Genomic DNA, 15,563 nt, shown 5'->3' with positions numbered 1-15,563 from the left:
ACAGGGGGTTCTGTGGACGCAATCGAGACTCCAGGATGGTATGTTGCCTCCCTGGTGCAAGGGTCAAGGATGTCTCGGAGCGGCTGCAGGACATTCTGAGGTGGGGGGGGGGGGGGGGGGGGGGGAGGGGGGGGGGGGGGGTGAACAGCCAGCTGTCGTGGTGCACATAGGCACCAACGATATAGGTAATAAACGGGATGAGGTCCTACAAGCTTAATTCAGAGAGTTAGGAGTTAAACTAAAAAGTAGGACCTCAAAGGTAGTAATCTCAGGATTGCTACCAGTGCCACGAGCTAGTCAGAGTAGGAATGTCAGGATAGATAGGATGAATGCGTGGCTCGAGAGATGGTGCAAGAGGGAGGGATTCAAATTCCTGGGGCATTGGGACCGGTTCTGGGGGAGGTGGGACCAGTACAAACGGGATGGTCTGCACCTGGGCAGGACTGGAACCGATGTCCTAGGGAGGGTGTTTGCTAGAGCTGTTGGGGAAGGTTTAAATTAATGTGGCAGGGGGATGGGAACCGGTGCAGGAAGTTGGAATGTAGTAAAACAGGGACAGAAGCAAAAGGAAGGGGGAAAGTGCAAGACAGAGAAGACATAGTCAAAAATCAAAAAGGGCGACAGTACAAGGTACAGTGATTGAAGGGAGCTCAGTGAATAGGCTCAGTAATACTAAAAGGAGTAAAACTAGAGATGTTAAGATTCAAAACAGAGGTAAAAAAACCAACATAAGTGTACTTTACCTGAATGCTCGTAGTATTCGGAATAAAGTAAATGAGTTGATGGTGCAAATCATCGTGAATGACTATGATTTAGTGGCCATTACTGAAACATGGTTAAAGGATGATCACGACTAGGGGTTAAATAGCCAAGGGTATCAAACTATTCGGAAGGACAGAGTGGATGGTAAGGGAGGTGGTGTAGCTCTGTTATTTAAGGATGATATCCGGGCAATAGTTAGGGATGATATCGGTGCTATGGAGGATAAGGTTGAATCCATTTGAGTGGAAATCAGGAATAGTAAGGTGAAAAAGTCACTGATAGGAGTAGTCTATCGGCCACCAAATAGTAACGTTATAGTGGGGCAGGCAATAAACAAAGAGATAACTGATGCATGTAGAAACGGTACAGCAGTTATCATGGGGGATTTTAATCTACATGTCGATTGGTTTAACCAGGTCGGTCAAGGCAACCCTGAGGAGGAGTTTATAGAATGTATCCGCGATAGTTTCCTAGAACAGTATGTAATGGAACCTACGAGGGAACAAGCGGTCCTGGATCTCGTCCTGTGTAATGAGACAGGATTGATTCATGATCTCATAGTTAGGGATCCTCTCGGAAGGAGCGATCACAATATGATGGAATTTAAAATACAGATGGAGGGTGAGAAGGTAAAATCAAATACTAGTGTTTTGTGTTTAAACAAAAGAGATTACAATGGGATGAGAGAAGAACTAGCTGAGGTAGACTGGGAGCAAATACTTTATGGTGGAACAGTTGAGGAACAGTGGAGAAACTTCCAAGCGATTTTTCACAGTGCTCAGAAAAGGTTTATACCAACAAAAAGGAAGGACGGTAGAGAGGGAAAATCGACCGTGGACATCTAAGGAAATAAAGGAGAGTATCAAATTGAAGGAAAGAGCATACAAAGTGGCAAAGATTGGTGGGAGACTAGAGGACTGGGAATATTTAAGGGGCAACAGAAAGCTACTAAAAAAGCGATAAAGAGTAAGATAGAGTATGAGAGTAAACTTGCTCAGAATATAAAAGCAGACAGCAAAAGTTTTTACAAATATATAAAGCAAAAAAGAGTGGCTAAGGTAAATATTGTTCCTTTAGAGGATGAGAAGGGAGTTTTAATAATGGGAGATGAGGAAATGGTTGAGGAACTGAACAGGTTTTTTGGGTCGGTCTTCACAGTGGACGACACAAATAACATGCCAGTGACTGATAGAAATTAGGTTATGACAGGTGATGACCTTGAGAGGATTGTCATCACTAAGGAGGTAGTGATGAGCAAGCTAATGGGGTTAAAGGTAGACAAGTCTCCTGGCCCTGATGGAATGCATCCCAGAGTGCTAAAAGAGATGTCTAGGGAAATTGCAGATGCACTAGTGATAATTTACCAAAATTCACTAGACTCTGGGGTGGTCCCCGTGGATTGGAAATTAGCAAACGTGACACCACTGTTTAAAAAAAAGAGGTAGGCAGAGAGCAGGAAATTATAGGTCAGTCGGTAGTAGGGAAGATGCTGGAACCTATCATCAAGGAAGAAATAGCGAAGCATCTGGATAGAAATTGTCCTATTGGGCAGACGCAGCATGGGTTCATAAAGGGCAGGTCGTGCCTAACTAATTTAGTGAAATTATTTGAGGACATTACCAGTGCAGTGGATAACGGGGAGCCAATGGATGTGGTATATCTGGATTTCCAGAAAGATTTTGACAAGGTGCCACACAAAAGGGTGCTGCATAAGATAAAGATGCATGGCATTAAGGGTAAAGTAGTAGCATGGATAGAGGATTGGTTAATTAATAGAAAGCAAAGAGTGGGGATTAATGGGTGCTTCTCTGGTTGGTGATCAGTAGATAGTGGTGTCCTTCAGGGATCCGTGTTGGGCCCACACTTGTTCACAATCTACATAGATGATTTGGAGTTGGGGACCAAGGGCAATGTGTCCAAGTTTGCAGATGACACTAAGATGAGTGGTCAAGCAAAAAGTGCAGAGGATATTGGAAGTCTGCAGAGGGATTTGGATAGGTTAAGTGAATGGGCTCGGGTCTGGCAGATGGAATACAATGTTGACAAATGTGAGGTTATCCATTTTGGTAGGAATAACAGCAAATGGGATTATTATTTAAACAATAAAATATTAAAGCATGCTGCTGTGCAGAGACACCTGGGTGTGCTGGTGCATGAGTCACAGAAAGTTGGTTTACAGGTGCAACAGGTGATTAAGAAGGCAAATGGAATTTTGTCCTTCATTGCTAGAGGGATGGAGTTTAAGACTAGGGAGGTTATGCTGCAATTGTATAAGGTGTTAGTGAGGCCACACCTGGAGTATTGTGTTCAGTTTTGGTCTCCTTACTTGAGAAAGGACATACTGGCACTGGCGGGTGTGCAGAGGAGATTCACTAGGTTAATCCCAGAGCTGAAGGGGTTGGATTATGAGGAGAGGTTGAGTAGACTGGGACTGTACTCGTTGGAATTTAGAAGGATGAGGGGGGATCTTATAGAAACATTTAAAATTATGAAGGGAATAGATAGGATAGATGCGGGCAGGTTGTTTCCACTGGCGGGTGAAAGCAGAACTAGCGGCATAGCCTCAAAATAAGGGGAAGTAGATTTAGGACTGAGTTTAGGAGGAACTTCTTCACCCAAAGGGTTGTCAATCTATGGAATTCCTTGCCCAGTGAAGCAGTTGAGGCTCCTTCATTAAATGTTTTTAAGGTAAAGATAGATAGTTTTTTAAAGAAAAAAGGGATTAAGGGTTATGGTGTTCGGGCCGGAAAGTGGAGCTAAGTCCACAAAAGATCAGCCATGATCTCATTGAATGGCGGAGCAGGCTCGAGGGGCCAGATGGCCTACTCCTGCTCCTAGTTCTTATGTTCTTATCTGTTCGGCTTGGTATGGCCTTATCACGATCGTGGCAGTCTGTGGGAACCTGTGAACTGTCTGTGGGAACTAAACACAGCTGTGGGATGGGACACTCCTTCCTTGATAAAGAATTGCTATGCTATGCAACTAATAAGTTAACTGTGTGATTAATGATTGACATAAATAATTATATGAAGGAGGGATTTGAGGGGTTTTTACAAGTATATAGTTAACTGTAACTAAAAGAAAAGGGCCTTCACTTGCTGTAACTCAGAAGTTACACTTGTGTAGCCCTGTGGTAAATAAAAGATTCTTTGAAGTTATCTGGTGTTCGACTGATACTTACATCTGGACTGAAATTTAGAATTCTCACAACCATAGAGTAAAATTGCAAGCATCAAATATTTTTTGAACTGCAGGCTGTCTAGTTTTATTTAAAAATTTAAATACATAAAATGGAAATGAGTTGACAGTTCCAACGAGCTGATCCACTTTTTATGCACGTGACTACTTTTAAGAATCCTTCTCCCAAAGGGTACCTACCTCTCAAAAAGGAGTGAATTTCCACTCCAAAGAGCTCCAGTAGGTTCAGACCCTTTCCTCAAATGTTCAAAGTCCATGGAATTTTGATGATTAAAATTGCCGGTCTGAAGGCAGCTGCCCATTTAATGTGCTGCTACCTCCATGAACTATGAGTTGTATGAAAGACCTCTCGCCCTTGTCCCGCCCCTGGTGGAAATGGTGGACACCAGGTTGGGGAGTCTGGGCTCCGGCACCATTTAGTGTGAGCTGGAGCGGTGTTCTGACCTTCCGAACCTTAGGCCTAAGTCTCATTCGCAAAAACATTTACCTCCCCCATTGCAATCAAGTGTGAAACTGGCAAGCGAACTTCAATATAAATGGGCTGGGGCCTTGGTCGCCATGCTAACCAGGCCACACAGCCTTGTCATTGAGCAGAACTGATAGCAGATCACATGGATCTCTTCAGTGCCCTATTTCACCTTGAATTAAAGAGACAGCTTAAACCATAACCATCTTATAAGAACTCAGATTCCTAACACTATGCATATTATTTATATAGTCTTCCAGAAGACATTTGATAACGTTCCACACAAGAGAAATCTTCAGGAAATATGTAAACATATTGGAATTCTTATGAGGTGGGGGACATGGAGTAGAGATAATACATGTATCTCCGCAGACAGAAGCATTAACTATCCTGAAGCACAAGGGCAGCAGGTACATAGCAACACCATCAATTCCAAATTCCCCTCCAAGTCACACTCACCAACCCAATTTAGCCCATATATATTGGTCATTCCTTCATCGTCACTCGATTAAAATGCTGGAGGCCCAACTAGTCACAGTGCTGGGGAAGCAGCATCACCACATGGTCTACTGTAGCTGAAAAGGTTAGTCCGTCACCTCCCTCTCTGGCAAACTTGGGATCAAAAATCAAAAAGTTGACCTTTCCATTTGTACACAAATCTCTCAAATGAATTAAAAAAGCCTGACAGGTAAAGTGGGTTTGAACTCATTATTGATCCTCAACACATCTGAATGTAACCTTCAGCTTTGTCACCAAGATTGTGAAGCATCACTACCAGAAAGACAAGGAGGTAGAAGATGACCCTGAGGTTCAGGCCTGGATTCAGGACATCACTCAGGTTGGATTTGAAGGCAATAAAAATTCAGGTAAGTGAATGTAAACACGGACATGAACACAACAAGCCATTCTTCTCCCTCTGAAATCATAGGATGCGATGTTCCCAAAATCGTGAGCGCGTTTAGCCGTGTGTTTCCCGGCACTCGTAGAAACAAGGGGCCTGAATGAGAAACGTTCAACGTTACAATAAGGAGCTCTGCTCGCTGGAACTCCCTGTTGCAACGAGGGATTGGGATGCCGTTTTAGAGACCGTCCCGATCTCCGAGGCCCACACAAAAAATAAATTCCCAAGCTCCGCCATCTAGCACGCACAAAAATTTCCAGCTTGGCACTGCCCCTGTCAGCAACACCTGGGCAGTGCCAGTCTGCCACTTAGCTCACACTGCCAGGGTACCCGGGTGGCACCAGCAGTGGCAGAGTCCCACGCTGCCCAAAGGTGGGGGCCACCGATCCCCTTGGAGACCCCCACAAGTGCCGTTCCATTTGTGGGGACCAGTACCAAACAGCACTCGCCCGAAGTCCCCAAGGCAAAGGGAATGAATCCCAAAGCCTCAGGAATCTGCACATTAGATGCAGGCTTACTGCCTTGCTCTGATATGCAGATTTGCCAAAAAACTGATCCCATCCATTGCGGGCGGGATTCCCCTTGCAGCGCCTGATGAGATTGCATTGAATCTCACAAGGTGTTGCGAGCTGGGTGGATCCCGGCTGGCCACTGGCCACGCTGTGCCGTAGCAAGCTGCTTTTCTGGTGCAGCGTGGCGGAAAGATTGCAGCCATAGAATTTGATATCAGGGAAGGAGGCCATCCAGCCCATACCGGGAGAGAACTACAGTGAGCCTTCCGACAAGCTCCACACCTTGCAAGATTCTCCGAAGTCCCGCGACACGTCGGAGTCGGAACCCTGACCCAAATGGACGGGACTGAATGACGCTCGGGCAAGTAAGTTGTATACCTACTTACGACCTACCTGTGCGTGTCCATCGGCCTCCTTCGATTCTCCAACCTCCCCAGGGAGGCTGCAGCCAGGCGCCGATCAGCGCTGGTCCACACAAATGTGGAACAAGCAGAAGGGCACCTTGAGGTCCCCTGGACCATTGGAGACCACTGGGTGGTGAGGGTAAGTGCAGGTTGGCTCACTGGTCCTCCCCCTGGAATGTGGGCACCGTGGCACTGCCCAGCGGGCACCTTGCACTGCCACCCTAGCACTGCCAAGGTGCTTGGATAGCACCAAAAAGCTGGCAGGAGCATTGCCTGAGTGCCAGGGTGGCACTGCCAAGGGTCAGGGAGTGAGGGAGTCATTGCCCATTAAATGAGGGTGGAGGGGGAATTTGAAGGATGGGGAAGTGCAGGGCAGGTACTTGGGGGCCTCCGGGTGGGTGATGGATGGGGCGGGTCATAGAAGGGAGGGTGTTCTGTAAGGGGGCTTCGGGAGGCTTGAGTTGGGGGGGGGCCCAGGGACCACATAACGGGGTGTCTTCACTTGGGAGATGTGGGGTAGTATCCATGTGTGTGGGGGTAACATTGCCCGTGGGTAGAGGGTGGGGGGGGGGGGGGGGGACCCACAAGCTCACTTAGAGATCAGGTTACCCGTTCAAAATGGCGGCCCGAGTTCAACTCCCCAGTGCTAAAACAAATTCTGTGGGCTAAACCGGTGAGGAACTCCCCAGGGACCAGAAACGTGACTAAGTATGACTGAATAGCGGTGGGAAACTCGTATCTGTGGCAACTCCTTGAAAGAGCTATCGAATTAGACTCACACTGAAGCCTTTTCCTATAACTGTGAAAGTTAAATCTCTTCAAGGACACGTCCATTATACTTTCATCACACATTCAGATAATATATTCCAAACCATAAAAACTCTGGGCCAGATTCTCTGATTCTGAGGCTAAGTGCAGAGGGTCTGTGACGTTTTATGTGGAAAAAATGCTGCGACCGGTGAGTGACTAGCAGCCGTGCCACGTAAAACTCCCAGCCTCCATGAAATAAATAGCTGGAGAATGGCCGGGTCCGTAGCCGCGCATACTCACGGCGACGACCTGCAGCGGTCGTGCGTAAAACATGGCGCCAGTCCCAGCCTGCCAGATAGTGTCCCACTGGCCATTTTCTACCAGTCCCCTCAGCCCTCGCGGATGCCACCACACCGCCCCCACCCACACCCTCTCACCACCCCCCCCCCCCCCCCCCCCTACCCAACCCCGGCTAGCAGCACAGCTCCTGCCACTCCGGGTTCCGGTAAACTCAGTCCATCGGGATGGAGCATCGGGGGAGGGCCTTCAGGTGAGGCGCTGAGGCCGTGCCAATGGCGTGTGCTGTGATGATGCAGTTTTTGAGGGGGCGGAGCATACAAAACCTGCGTCAAACATGCACCACCCCCGATTTCGGCTTGAAAGGGGATTCTCCGCCCGATCACCAATTTTGAAATCGGCGTCGGGAACAGAGACTCTCTCCCCCTATGAATTACAACATTTTCCCCCATTCCCAACTCTAGATGTTTTCATCATTGTATTTATTCCATCTAACCCCGGGCTGTAACTGTCCTGGGAGTGTTTGTTGGGGACAGTGTAGAGGGAGCTTTACTCTGTATTTAACCCCGTGCTGTCCCTACCCTGGGAGTGTTTGTTGAGGACAGTGTAGAGGGAGCTTTACTCTGTATCTAACCCCATGCTGTCCCTACCCTGGGAGTGTTTGATGGGGATAGTGTAGAGGGAGCTTTACTCTGTATCTAACCCCGTGCTGTCCCTACCCTGGGAGTGTTTGATGGGGACAGTGTAGAGGGAGCATTACTCTGTTGGAGAGTCTCGGACATTTCAGAATTGAAATTAGGAAAACCTTTGACACAGAAAGGTGGGAGAAGTTTTATACTTTTTTTTGTGAATGGCAATTGATGTAGGCTGTATTATAAATTTTAAACCTGAGATTGATAGATTCGGGCGAGCCAAACATACGAAGAGAAATTTGGTAACGGTTTATAAATTGGCACCTCTACCATGATCTATCTCCCTGAATCCTGGAACAGACTAAAGGGACTCACGGTCTCTTCCTATTCCTCTGTTGCTGCGACATTAGAGGTGATGTCGAGGGTCAGCCATGACCTTGTTGAATCGTGGAGCAGACTTGAGGGACCATATCACCTACTGCTGCTCCCTTTACTACTGTTCGTATAAACATTGAGAAGGTTTGACTAACTTTTGTGCTTATTAAGGTGAGGGATGTTAACGCTGGTGAATGGGACATCCACCCTCACAACCTCTAGTACAATCCACCTCGAGTGAAGCTCCCTCCATTTACTCTCAGCTTTACTTTCTGAACGGTGTCTGTCTTTCAGAATTTCCAACATCGTTTCAGACCAAGAAGGAACTCTGCAAATTCCTCACCATGATTATCTTCAACTGCAGTGCACAGCACGCAGCCTTGAACAATGGACAGGTAAACATTCACACAGCGAGACTTTCTAATCAAGAGACGGATGGGCAGAGGGGGTTGGTGAGAGAGAAAGAGAATTTCACACCGGATTACATTTGGGCTGTGATCTAAGTGAGGCTTACACACCCCAGGGTTCTGAGGTCAACAGCTTCCTTGGCTGGGGTCAGCTGACAGCACAGAGATTGGACCTGATGCCTTCTGCTCTGTGTGAGGTCAGTATCACACTGGGCAGTGCCTGTACCCAGCGAACGAGCTGGAATAACCTCTCCCTGTTCCAAGCTGCTTTCATGACAGGCAGTAGAAATTCTGAGAGCCACTGGGATGGGTTCTGCGGTCGCCGACGCTGAAATTGCGTTCGGCGATCGGCCAGAGAATCTCTGTTTACTCCGAAATCAGGGCGGTGCCGTTTTTTGTGATACTCCACCCCCTCAAAAAACTGCGTACTGGGGAGGCCCTTCCCCGATTCTCCGCCCGCGATGGGCCAAGTCCCTGATTCCGTCGCTCGCATGTGCTCACACCGTTCGGGGACTTTGCGTGGCGGCTGCAGACTGTGTCCAGCGCCGTCACAGTCGGTGGGAAGAGGACGAGCCATTCCGCTGGCAGGGGCTACTTCAGCGGGGGCTGGGGGGACTGGTGGGGGGTGGTCCGGGGGTGGCGAGGCTGGTTACAGGAGGGCAGTTTTTGGCAGACCAGGTCCGCACGCGGCTGGCGCCATGTTGCGTGGCCGCAGGGGCCTTTATACTGTGTGGCTGCTAGCCCCCCCACTGGATGGAAGTTCAGTGCGGGGACAGCGGCGACTTCCTGCCCGAAAGACCAGACGGATCCTGCGGATATAGCCGCAGAATCGGAGAATCCAGCCCAGTACCTCTGGAGCACACCTACAGAACCTGGGCCTACCTGCTCCATGTGCCAGCCCACAGCTGGCTTTGGTGGCAGCCTGGCTTCATAGTCACCACTGAGGCACAGGTTGTGGGTTCAAACCCCACCTCAGGAGCTGAACACACAGCAAAAGCTGTTTGTTCAGTGCAGTAGTGAGGGAGTGCTGCCCTGTCAGAGCTGACATCTTTCACATGAAATGTTAAATCGGGCTAAACTATTTGAAAAGATTAGGTGGGGTTCAGGGGACAGGTTGGCGGAGGGGGGGAGCAAGGTCGTGTGCTTCTTCAGAGGTGCAGACTTGATGGGCCAAATGGTCACCTTCTAGACTGTAGGGATTCTATATACAAGAAGCTTAGAAGGTCTTTGACATTGCAGGGAGATGGTGCATGAATAAAATTGCTTTCTGTCTTTCTACCTGACTGAATTTGATTTTCTTTCCTTCACTAAACAGTATGACTGGGGTTCCTGGGTCCCCAACTCACCTTGCTCAATGAGGAAACCTCCTCCCACTGAAAAGGGGAAAGTGACCATGGAGTACATCATGGAATCACTGCCCAATGTTCACCAGTCCTGCCTTCAGATGGCAATTCTCTGGATGGTTAATCACCCACCCCGGGAAATGGTAAGGAATTGATCAGTAAACCCACTTTTGAAGAGAGAGTGAATATGACCAGGAACCCAGAGTTCACCAAATTGTTCCAGAGATGAGAGTGTTGACTGATGAGGTACGAGCGAGTAGAACGGACCAATGCTCTCTGGTGCTTGGGAGAATGAAACGTAACAATTCTGTGTGAGCTTGGCAGGGCAGAAGCTGAGACCCCCTTTTCGCTCTGGCTGGAGGGTCTGGAACTTGGGGTCAGAGTCACAGCATTAAAATTGGGGATGTCCAGGAGGGCAACATTGTAGGAGTGCAAAGACTTCAGAGAATAGCAGACCGGAGGAGGTTCCATAGGGAGCGAGGTAATGGAGGGACCAGTAAGTGGGTGTACGAGCAGTGGGAAAGTCTTCGCCTGAGTGAAACACAGTCCGAGTGGGTTTTTAAAAAATTAATTTACGAGATGTGGGTGTCGCTGGTTATGCCAGCATTTATGGCCCATCCATAGCTTCCCTTCAAAAAGTGGTGGTGAGCTGCCTTCTTGAACCACTGCAGTGTTTGAGGTGTAGGTACACCCACAGTGCTGTTAGGGAGGGAATTCCAGGATTTTGACCCAGCGACAGTGAAGGAATGGCTGATATATTTCCAAGTCAGGATGGGGAGTGACTTAGAATCCAAGCAATGGATTCCCGGGTATCTGCTGCTCTTGTCCTTCTAGATGGTAATGGTCGAGGGTTTGGAGGGTGCTGCCTAAGGAACCTTAGTGAGTCCCTGCAGTGCATCTTGTAGATGGTACACACGGCTGCCATTGTGTGTTAGTGGTGGAGGGAGTGAATGTTTGTGGGTGGGGTGCCAATCAAACTGAGCTGATTTGTCCTGTATGGTGTTGAGCTTCTTGAGTGTTGTTGGAGCTGCGCTCATCCAGGCAAGTGGAGAGTATTCCATCACACTCCTGATTTTGCCTTGTAGATGGTGGACAGGCTTTGGGGGGGTTAGGAGGTGAGTAACTCACTGTAAGATTCCTAGCCTCTGACCTGCCTTCGTAGCCAAAGTATTGATACAGCTAGTCCAGTTCAGTTTCTGATCAATGGTAGCCCTCAGGATGTTGGTACAACGATGGTAATGTCATTGAATGTCAAAGGGCAATGGTTAGATCCTCTCTTGTATGAGATGGTCATTGCCCATCACTTGTGTGGCACAAATGTAACTTGCCACTTGTCAGTCCAAGCATGGATATGGTCCAGGTCTTGCTGCATTTGGACATGTATTGCTTCAGTATCGGAGGAGTCGCAAACGGTGCTGAACATTGTGCAGTCATCAGCGAACATCCCCACTTCTGACCTTATGAAGGAAAGGAGGTCATTGATGAAGCAGCTGAAGATGGTTGGGCCGAGGACACTACCCTGAGGAACTCCTGCGGTAATGTCTTGGAGTTGAGATGATTGACCTCCAACCACCACAACCATCTTCCTTTGTGCCAGGTATGTCTCCAACCAGCTGAGAGTTTTCCCCGATTCCCATTGACTCCAGTTTAGCTCGGGCTCCTTGATGCCACACTTGGTCAAATGCTGCCTTGTTGTCAAGGGCAGTCACTCTCACCTCATTGCTGCCTTGATGTCGAGGTCAATCATTCTCACCTCACCTCTGTCATTCAGTGCTTTTTCCACGTTTGAATCAAGGCTGTAATGCGGTCAGGAGCTGAGTGACCAAGGCGGAACCCAAACTGAGTGTCTGTGAGCAGGTTATTGCTGAGTAAGTGCCGCTTGATAAAACTGTTGATGATTCCTTCCATGACCTTGCTGATGACAGAGAGTCGACTGACGGGGCGGTAATTGGCTGGGTTGCATTTGTCCTGCTTTTTGTGTGTAGGACACATCTGGTGGATGAAATATCAGTGGGGGAGCATTTTGCAGACAGTGATCATAACTCAGTTATCTTCAGGATTATTATGGAAAAGGACAGGGATGGGCCTGACATCAAAGTTCTAACCCTCTGTCCTTCACCTGCATTACCTCCCTCGTGGCTGCCTGCTTTTCCACCCGAAGAATGAAGAACAATTGTCCATATATGTCCGTTATTGCTGTCTTCCCATCCCTTTTATCTGAGATTAACTGTAATAAAATTAAAGAGATTAACATAGACAGAGAGGAAGTTCTCCCCATGTCTGCGTGGGTTTCCTCTGGGTGCTCCGGTTTCCTCCCACAGTACATAGATGTGCACGTTAGGTGGATTGGCCATGCTAATTTGTTCCTCAGTGTCTAAAGGTTAGGTGAGGTTGTGGCAATAGGGTGCGGGTATGGGCCTAGTTAGTAGTGTCCTCTTTCAGATAGTCAGAGCAGGCTCGATGGGCCGAATGGCCTCCTTCTGCACTGCAGGAATTCCATGTATCTAGACAACGATATGGAGTTAGAAAAGAGTGGCCTCAGTGTCGGTGCGGATATCTGATCAGCAGCTCATCTCGGAGTGAAATAAACAATAAACAATCTGGATCTGGAAGACGCAAGAACCCCGTGTGAAATGAGTTTGTCAATCTCACCCCAATTCGCAGTGAGCGTGTGTCCCACACACTCCAGCTCCTCAATGTACAACCGAACGTGCAGCATCTGACTAAAAACAAACTGTTCTATTTTTTGCAGAGAAAACTCGGTGATTACAAAGAGAAGCATTTCACTGAAGATAAAGTGCAACACATCATTGGGGAATTTCAGGACGAGCTGAAGGAAATCGATCGCCTGATCCAGGAGCGTAACAAGAACCTGGTCCTGAAATACGAGTACCTGCGCCCTGAGAACATTGAGGACAGCATTTCCATCTAATGGGCAGAGTGGCCTGGCTCAGAGATGGGAGTGTGGATCCCTCTCAGATCCCTGGTTGTTACCTGAGAGAGTTTCAGGCTGTTATTCACTAAGGAGGGCTGGGGAGGTTTGGGATCATTCTTTGGTAAACAATGATAAGATTATTGTGTTGTAATTGTAAGTGTGCATCCTCAATCTCTGGTGTGATACACATTACACTGTAATTGTGTAGTGGTATTGTCATTGGACTAGTAATCCAGGCGATTAATTAATGAATTAATCTGGGGACCCAGGTTCGAATCGCATCAGAGGAGATGATGAAATTTGAATTTACTCAATAAAAATCTGGAATTAAAACTCTAGTGAAAACATTATTGTAAAAACCCATCTGATTCACTAATGTCCTTCAGGGAAGGAAATCTGCTGTCTTTACCCGGACTGGCCCACATGTGACTCCAGGCCCCACAGCAATGTAGTTGACTCTTAACTGCCCTTTTGAAATGGTCGAGGGAGTCACTCAGGTGTATGAAATGTTACAAAGTCAGTAAGGAATGAAACTCGATAAGCCACCCAGCATCACCTTAGGCATCAGAAACAACACCGGCAAACTCAGCCCTGACATTGTCCTCCTCACTAAAATCTGGGGGCTTGTGCCAAAATTGGGAGCAATGTCTCACAGACTGGTCAAGCAACAAGCCAACATAGGCGGAATCATACCTTACTGCAGGGGTTTTTAAACTGCGGGTCGTGACCCATGGGTGGGTCGTGAGTAGGTGTCGGGAGGGTCACAAAGCGATCGGTTGCGACTTTCCCGATCGCGAGAAAAATGCCCAAGGGCCACGATCGGCTTTTAAGTTGAGAATTCTGGCCATGACCAGCCTTTAAGTACAACCGATGGATGGAGTCTTCCAGCCAGAAGCACCGGCAGAGAGCAGGTCACATGCCCGACACATACACTGGCATCACGTGCCCTGTAGATCCTTGTTTTGGGTGCAAAAACACGGAGGAGAGATTTGTCCATTTTGCAGCTGCCAGAAAGAAAGCAACAGGCCTGTGAAGAACTGCAGATGGATTGTTTTATAATAAGGAAGAGAGGGGTCAGAGACACACACAGGCCAGAATCTGCTGGAGAGAGCTTCTCAGGAAAGTCCACGAAAGGACAAAGCAGTGCTGGTGTGAGCTGTACACCGATTTCAAGGGCTCTGCTGAACAACCCGTTAAGAAACCGGGAACAAAGCAATATAAAGATGATTTCTTGAGGTATGGCTTTGTTAATTGTGCCAATGCAATTCAAGATGAAAAGCCATGTGTGTTCTATGCAGGAAAGTGTTGGCAAATGAAAGCTGGAAAGCTGAACAAAATGAAAGCAAGGATAATCTGGCAAATTATGGGCCGGTGAGCCTGACATCGGAGGTGGAAAAGACACTGAGGTATAGGTATATCAGGAACTTGTTCTTTTCAAGATGATTATAAACCCTATCTCTTATAACTGTTTCCAACATTTTACCCACAACCGAAGTAAAGCTCACAGGTCTATAATTACCAGGGTTGTCTCTACTCCCCTTCTTGAACAAGGGGACAACATTTGCTGTCCTCCAGTCTTCCGGCACTATTCTTGTCGACAAAGACGACATAAAGATCAAGGACAAAGGCTCTGCAATCTATCTCCTCCCTGGCTTCCCAGAGAATCCTAGGATAAATCCCATCTGGCCCAGGGGACTTATCTATTTTTACACTTTCCAAAATTGCTAACACCTCCTCCTTGTGAACCTCAATCCCATCTAGCCTGGTCGACTGTACCTGAGTATTCTCCTCGACAACATTGTCTTTCTCCAGTGTAAACACTGACGAAAAATATCCATTTAACTCTTCCCCTATCTCCTCTGATTCCACACACAACTTTCCACTACTATCTTTGATTGGCCCTAATCTTACTCTAGTCATTCTTTTGTTGCTGATTTACCTATAGATAGCCTTAGGGTTTTCCTTGATTCTATCCGCCAACGACTTTTCGTGTCCTCTCCTTGCTCTTCTTAACTCTCCCTTTAGGTCCTTCCTGGCTGACGTGTAACTCTCAAGTGCCCTAACTGAGCCTTCATGTCTCATCCTAACATAAGCCTTCTTCTTCCTCTTGACAAGTGCTTCAACTTCCTTAGTAAACCACGGTTCCCTTCCCGACAACATCCTCCCTGCCTGACAGGTACATACTTATCAAGGGCACGCAGTAGCTGTTCCTTGAAAAAGTTCCACATTTCGATTGTACCCAACCCCTGCAGTTTCCTTCCCCATCCTATACATCCTAAATCTTGCCGAATAGCATCATAATTGCCTTTCCCCCAGCTATAATTCTTGCCCTGCGGTATATACCTATCCCTGCCCATCGCTAAAGTAAACATAACCGAATTGTGATCACTATCACCAAAGTGCTCACCTACATCTAAATCTAACACCTGACCAGGTTCATTACCCAGTACCAAATCCAATGTGGCATCACCCCTTGTTGGCCTGTCTACATACTGTGTCAGAAAACCCTCCTGCACACACTGCACAAAAACTGACCCATCTATAGTACTCGAAGTATAGTATTTCCAGTCAATATTTAGAA

At 47.6% G+C, this 15,563-nt stretch overlaps 1 protein-coding gene across 1 annotated transcript in view; it reads left to right on the top strand.

The window, feature by feature from the left end:
* Positions 1–13,070, top strand: part of LOC119958293 (polyunsaturated fatty acid 5-lipoxygenase-like) — a 142,117-nt gene extending 129,047 nt beyond the window's left edge. Inside the window, exons 11-14 of the mRNA XM_038786726.1 lie at positions 5,171–5,292; positions 8,592–8,692; positions 10,020–10,190; positions 12,800–13,070. Coding sequence (XP_038642654.1) covers positions 5,171–5,292; positions 8,592–8,692; positions 10,020–10,190; positions 12,800–12,979 — 574 coding nt within the window. The 3' untranslated portion in view covers positions 12,980–13,070. The remainder of the gene's footprint in view (positions 1–5,170; positions 5,293–8,591; positions 8,693–10,019; positions 10,191–12,799) is intronic.
* The last annotated feature ends 2,493 nt before the right edge of the window (positions 13,071–15,563 follow it).

Source organism: Scyliorhinus canicula, chromosome 29, assembly GCF_902713615.1.
Source record: "Scyliorhinus canicula chromosome 29, sScyCan1.1, whole genome shotgun sequence".
Lineage (NCBI taxonomy): Eukaryota > Metazoa > Chordata > Chondrichthyes > Carcharhiniformes > Scyliorhinidae > Scyliorhinus > Scyliorhinus canicula.
This window is presented reverse-complemented; position numbering and strand designations above follow the sequence as displayed.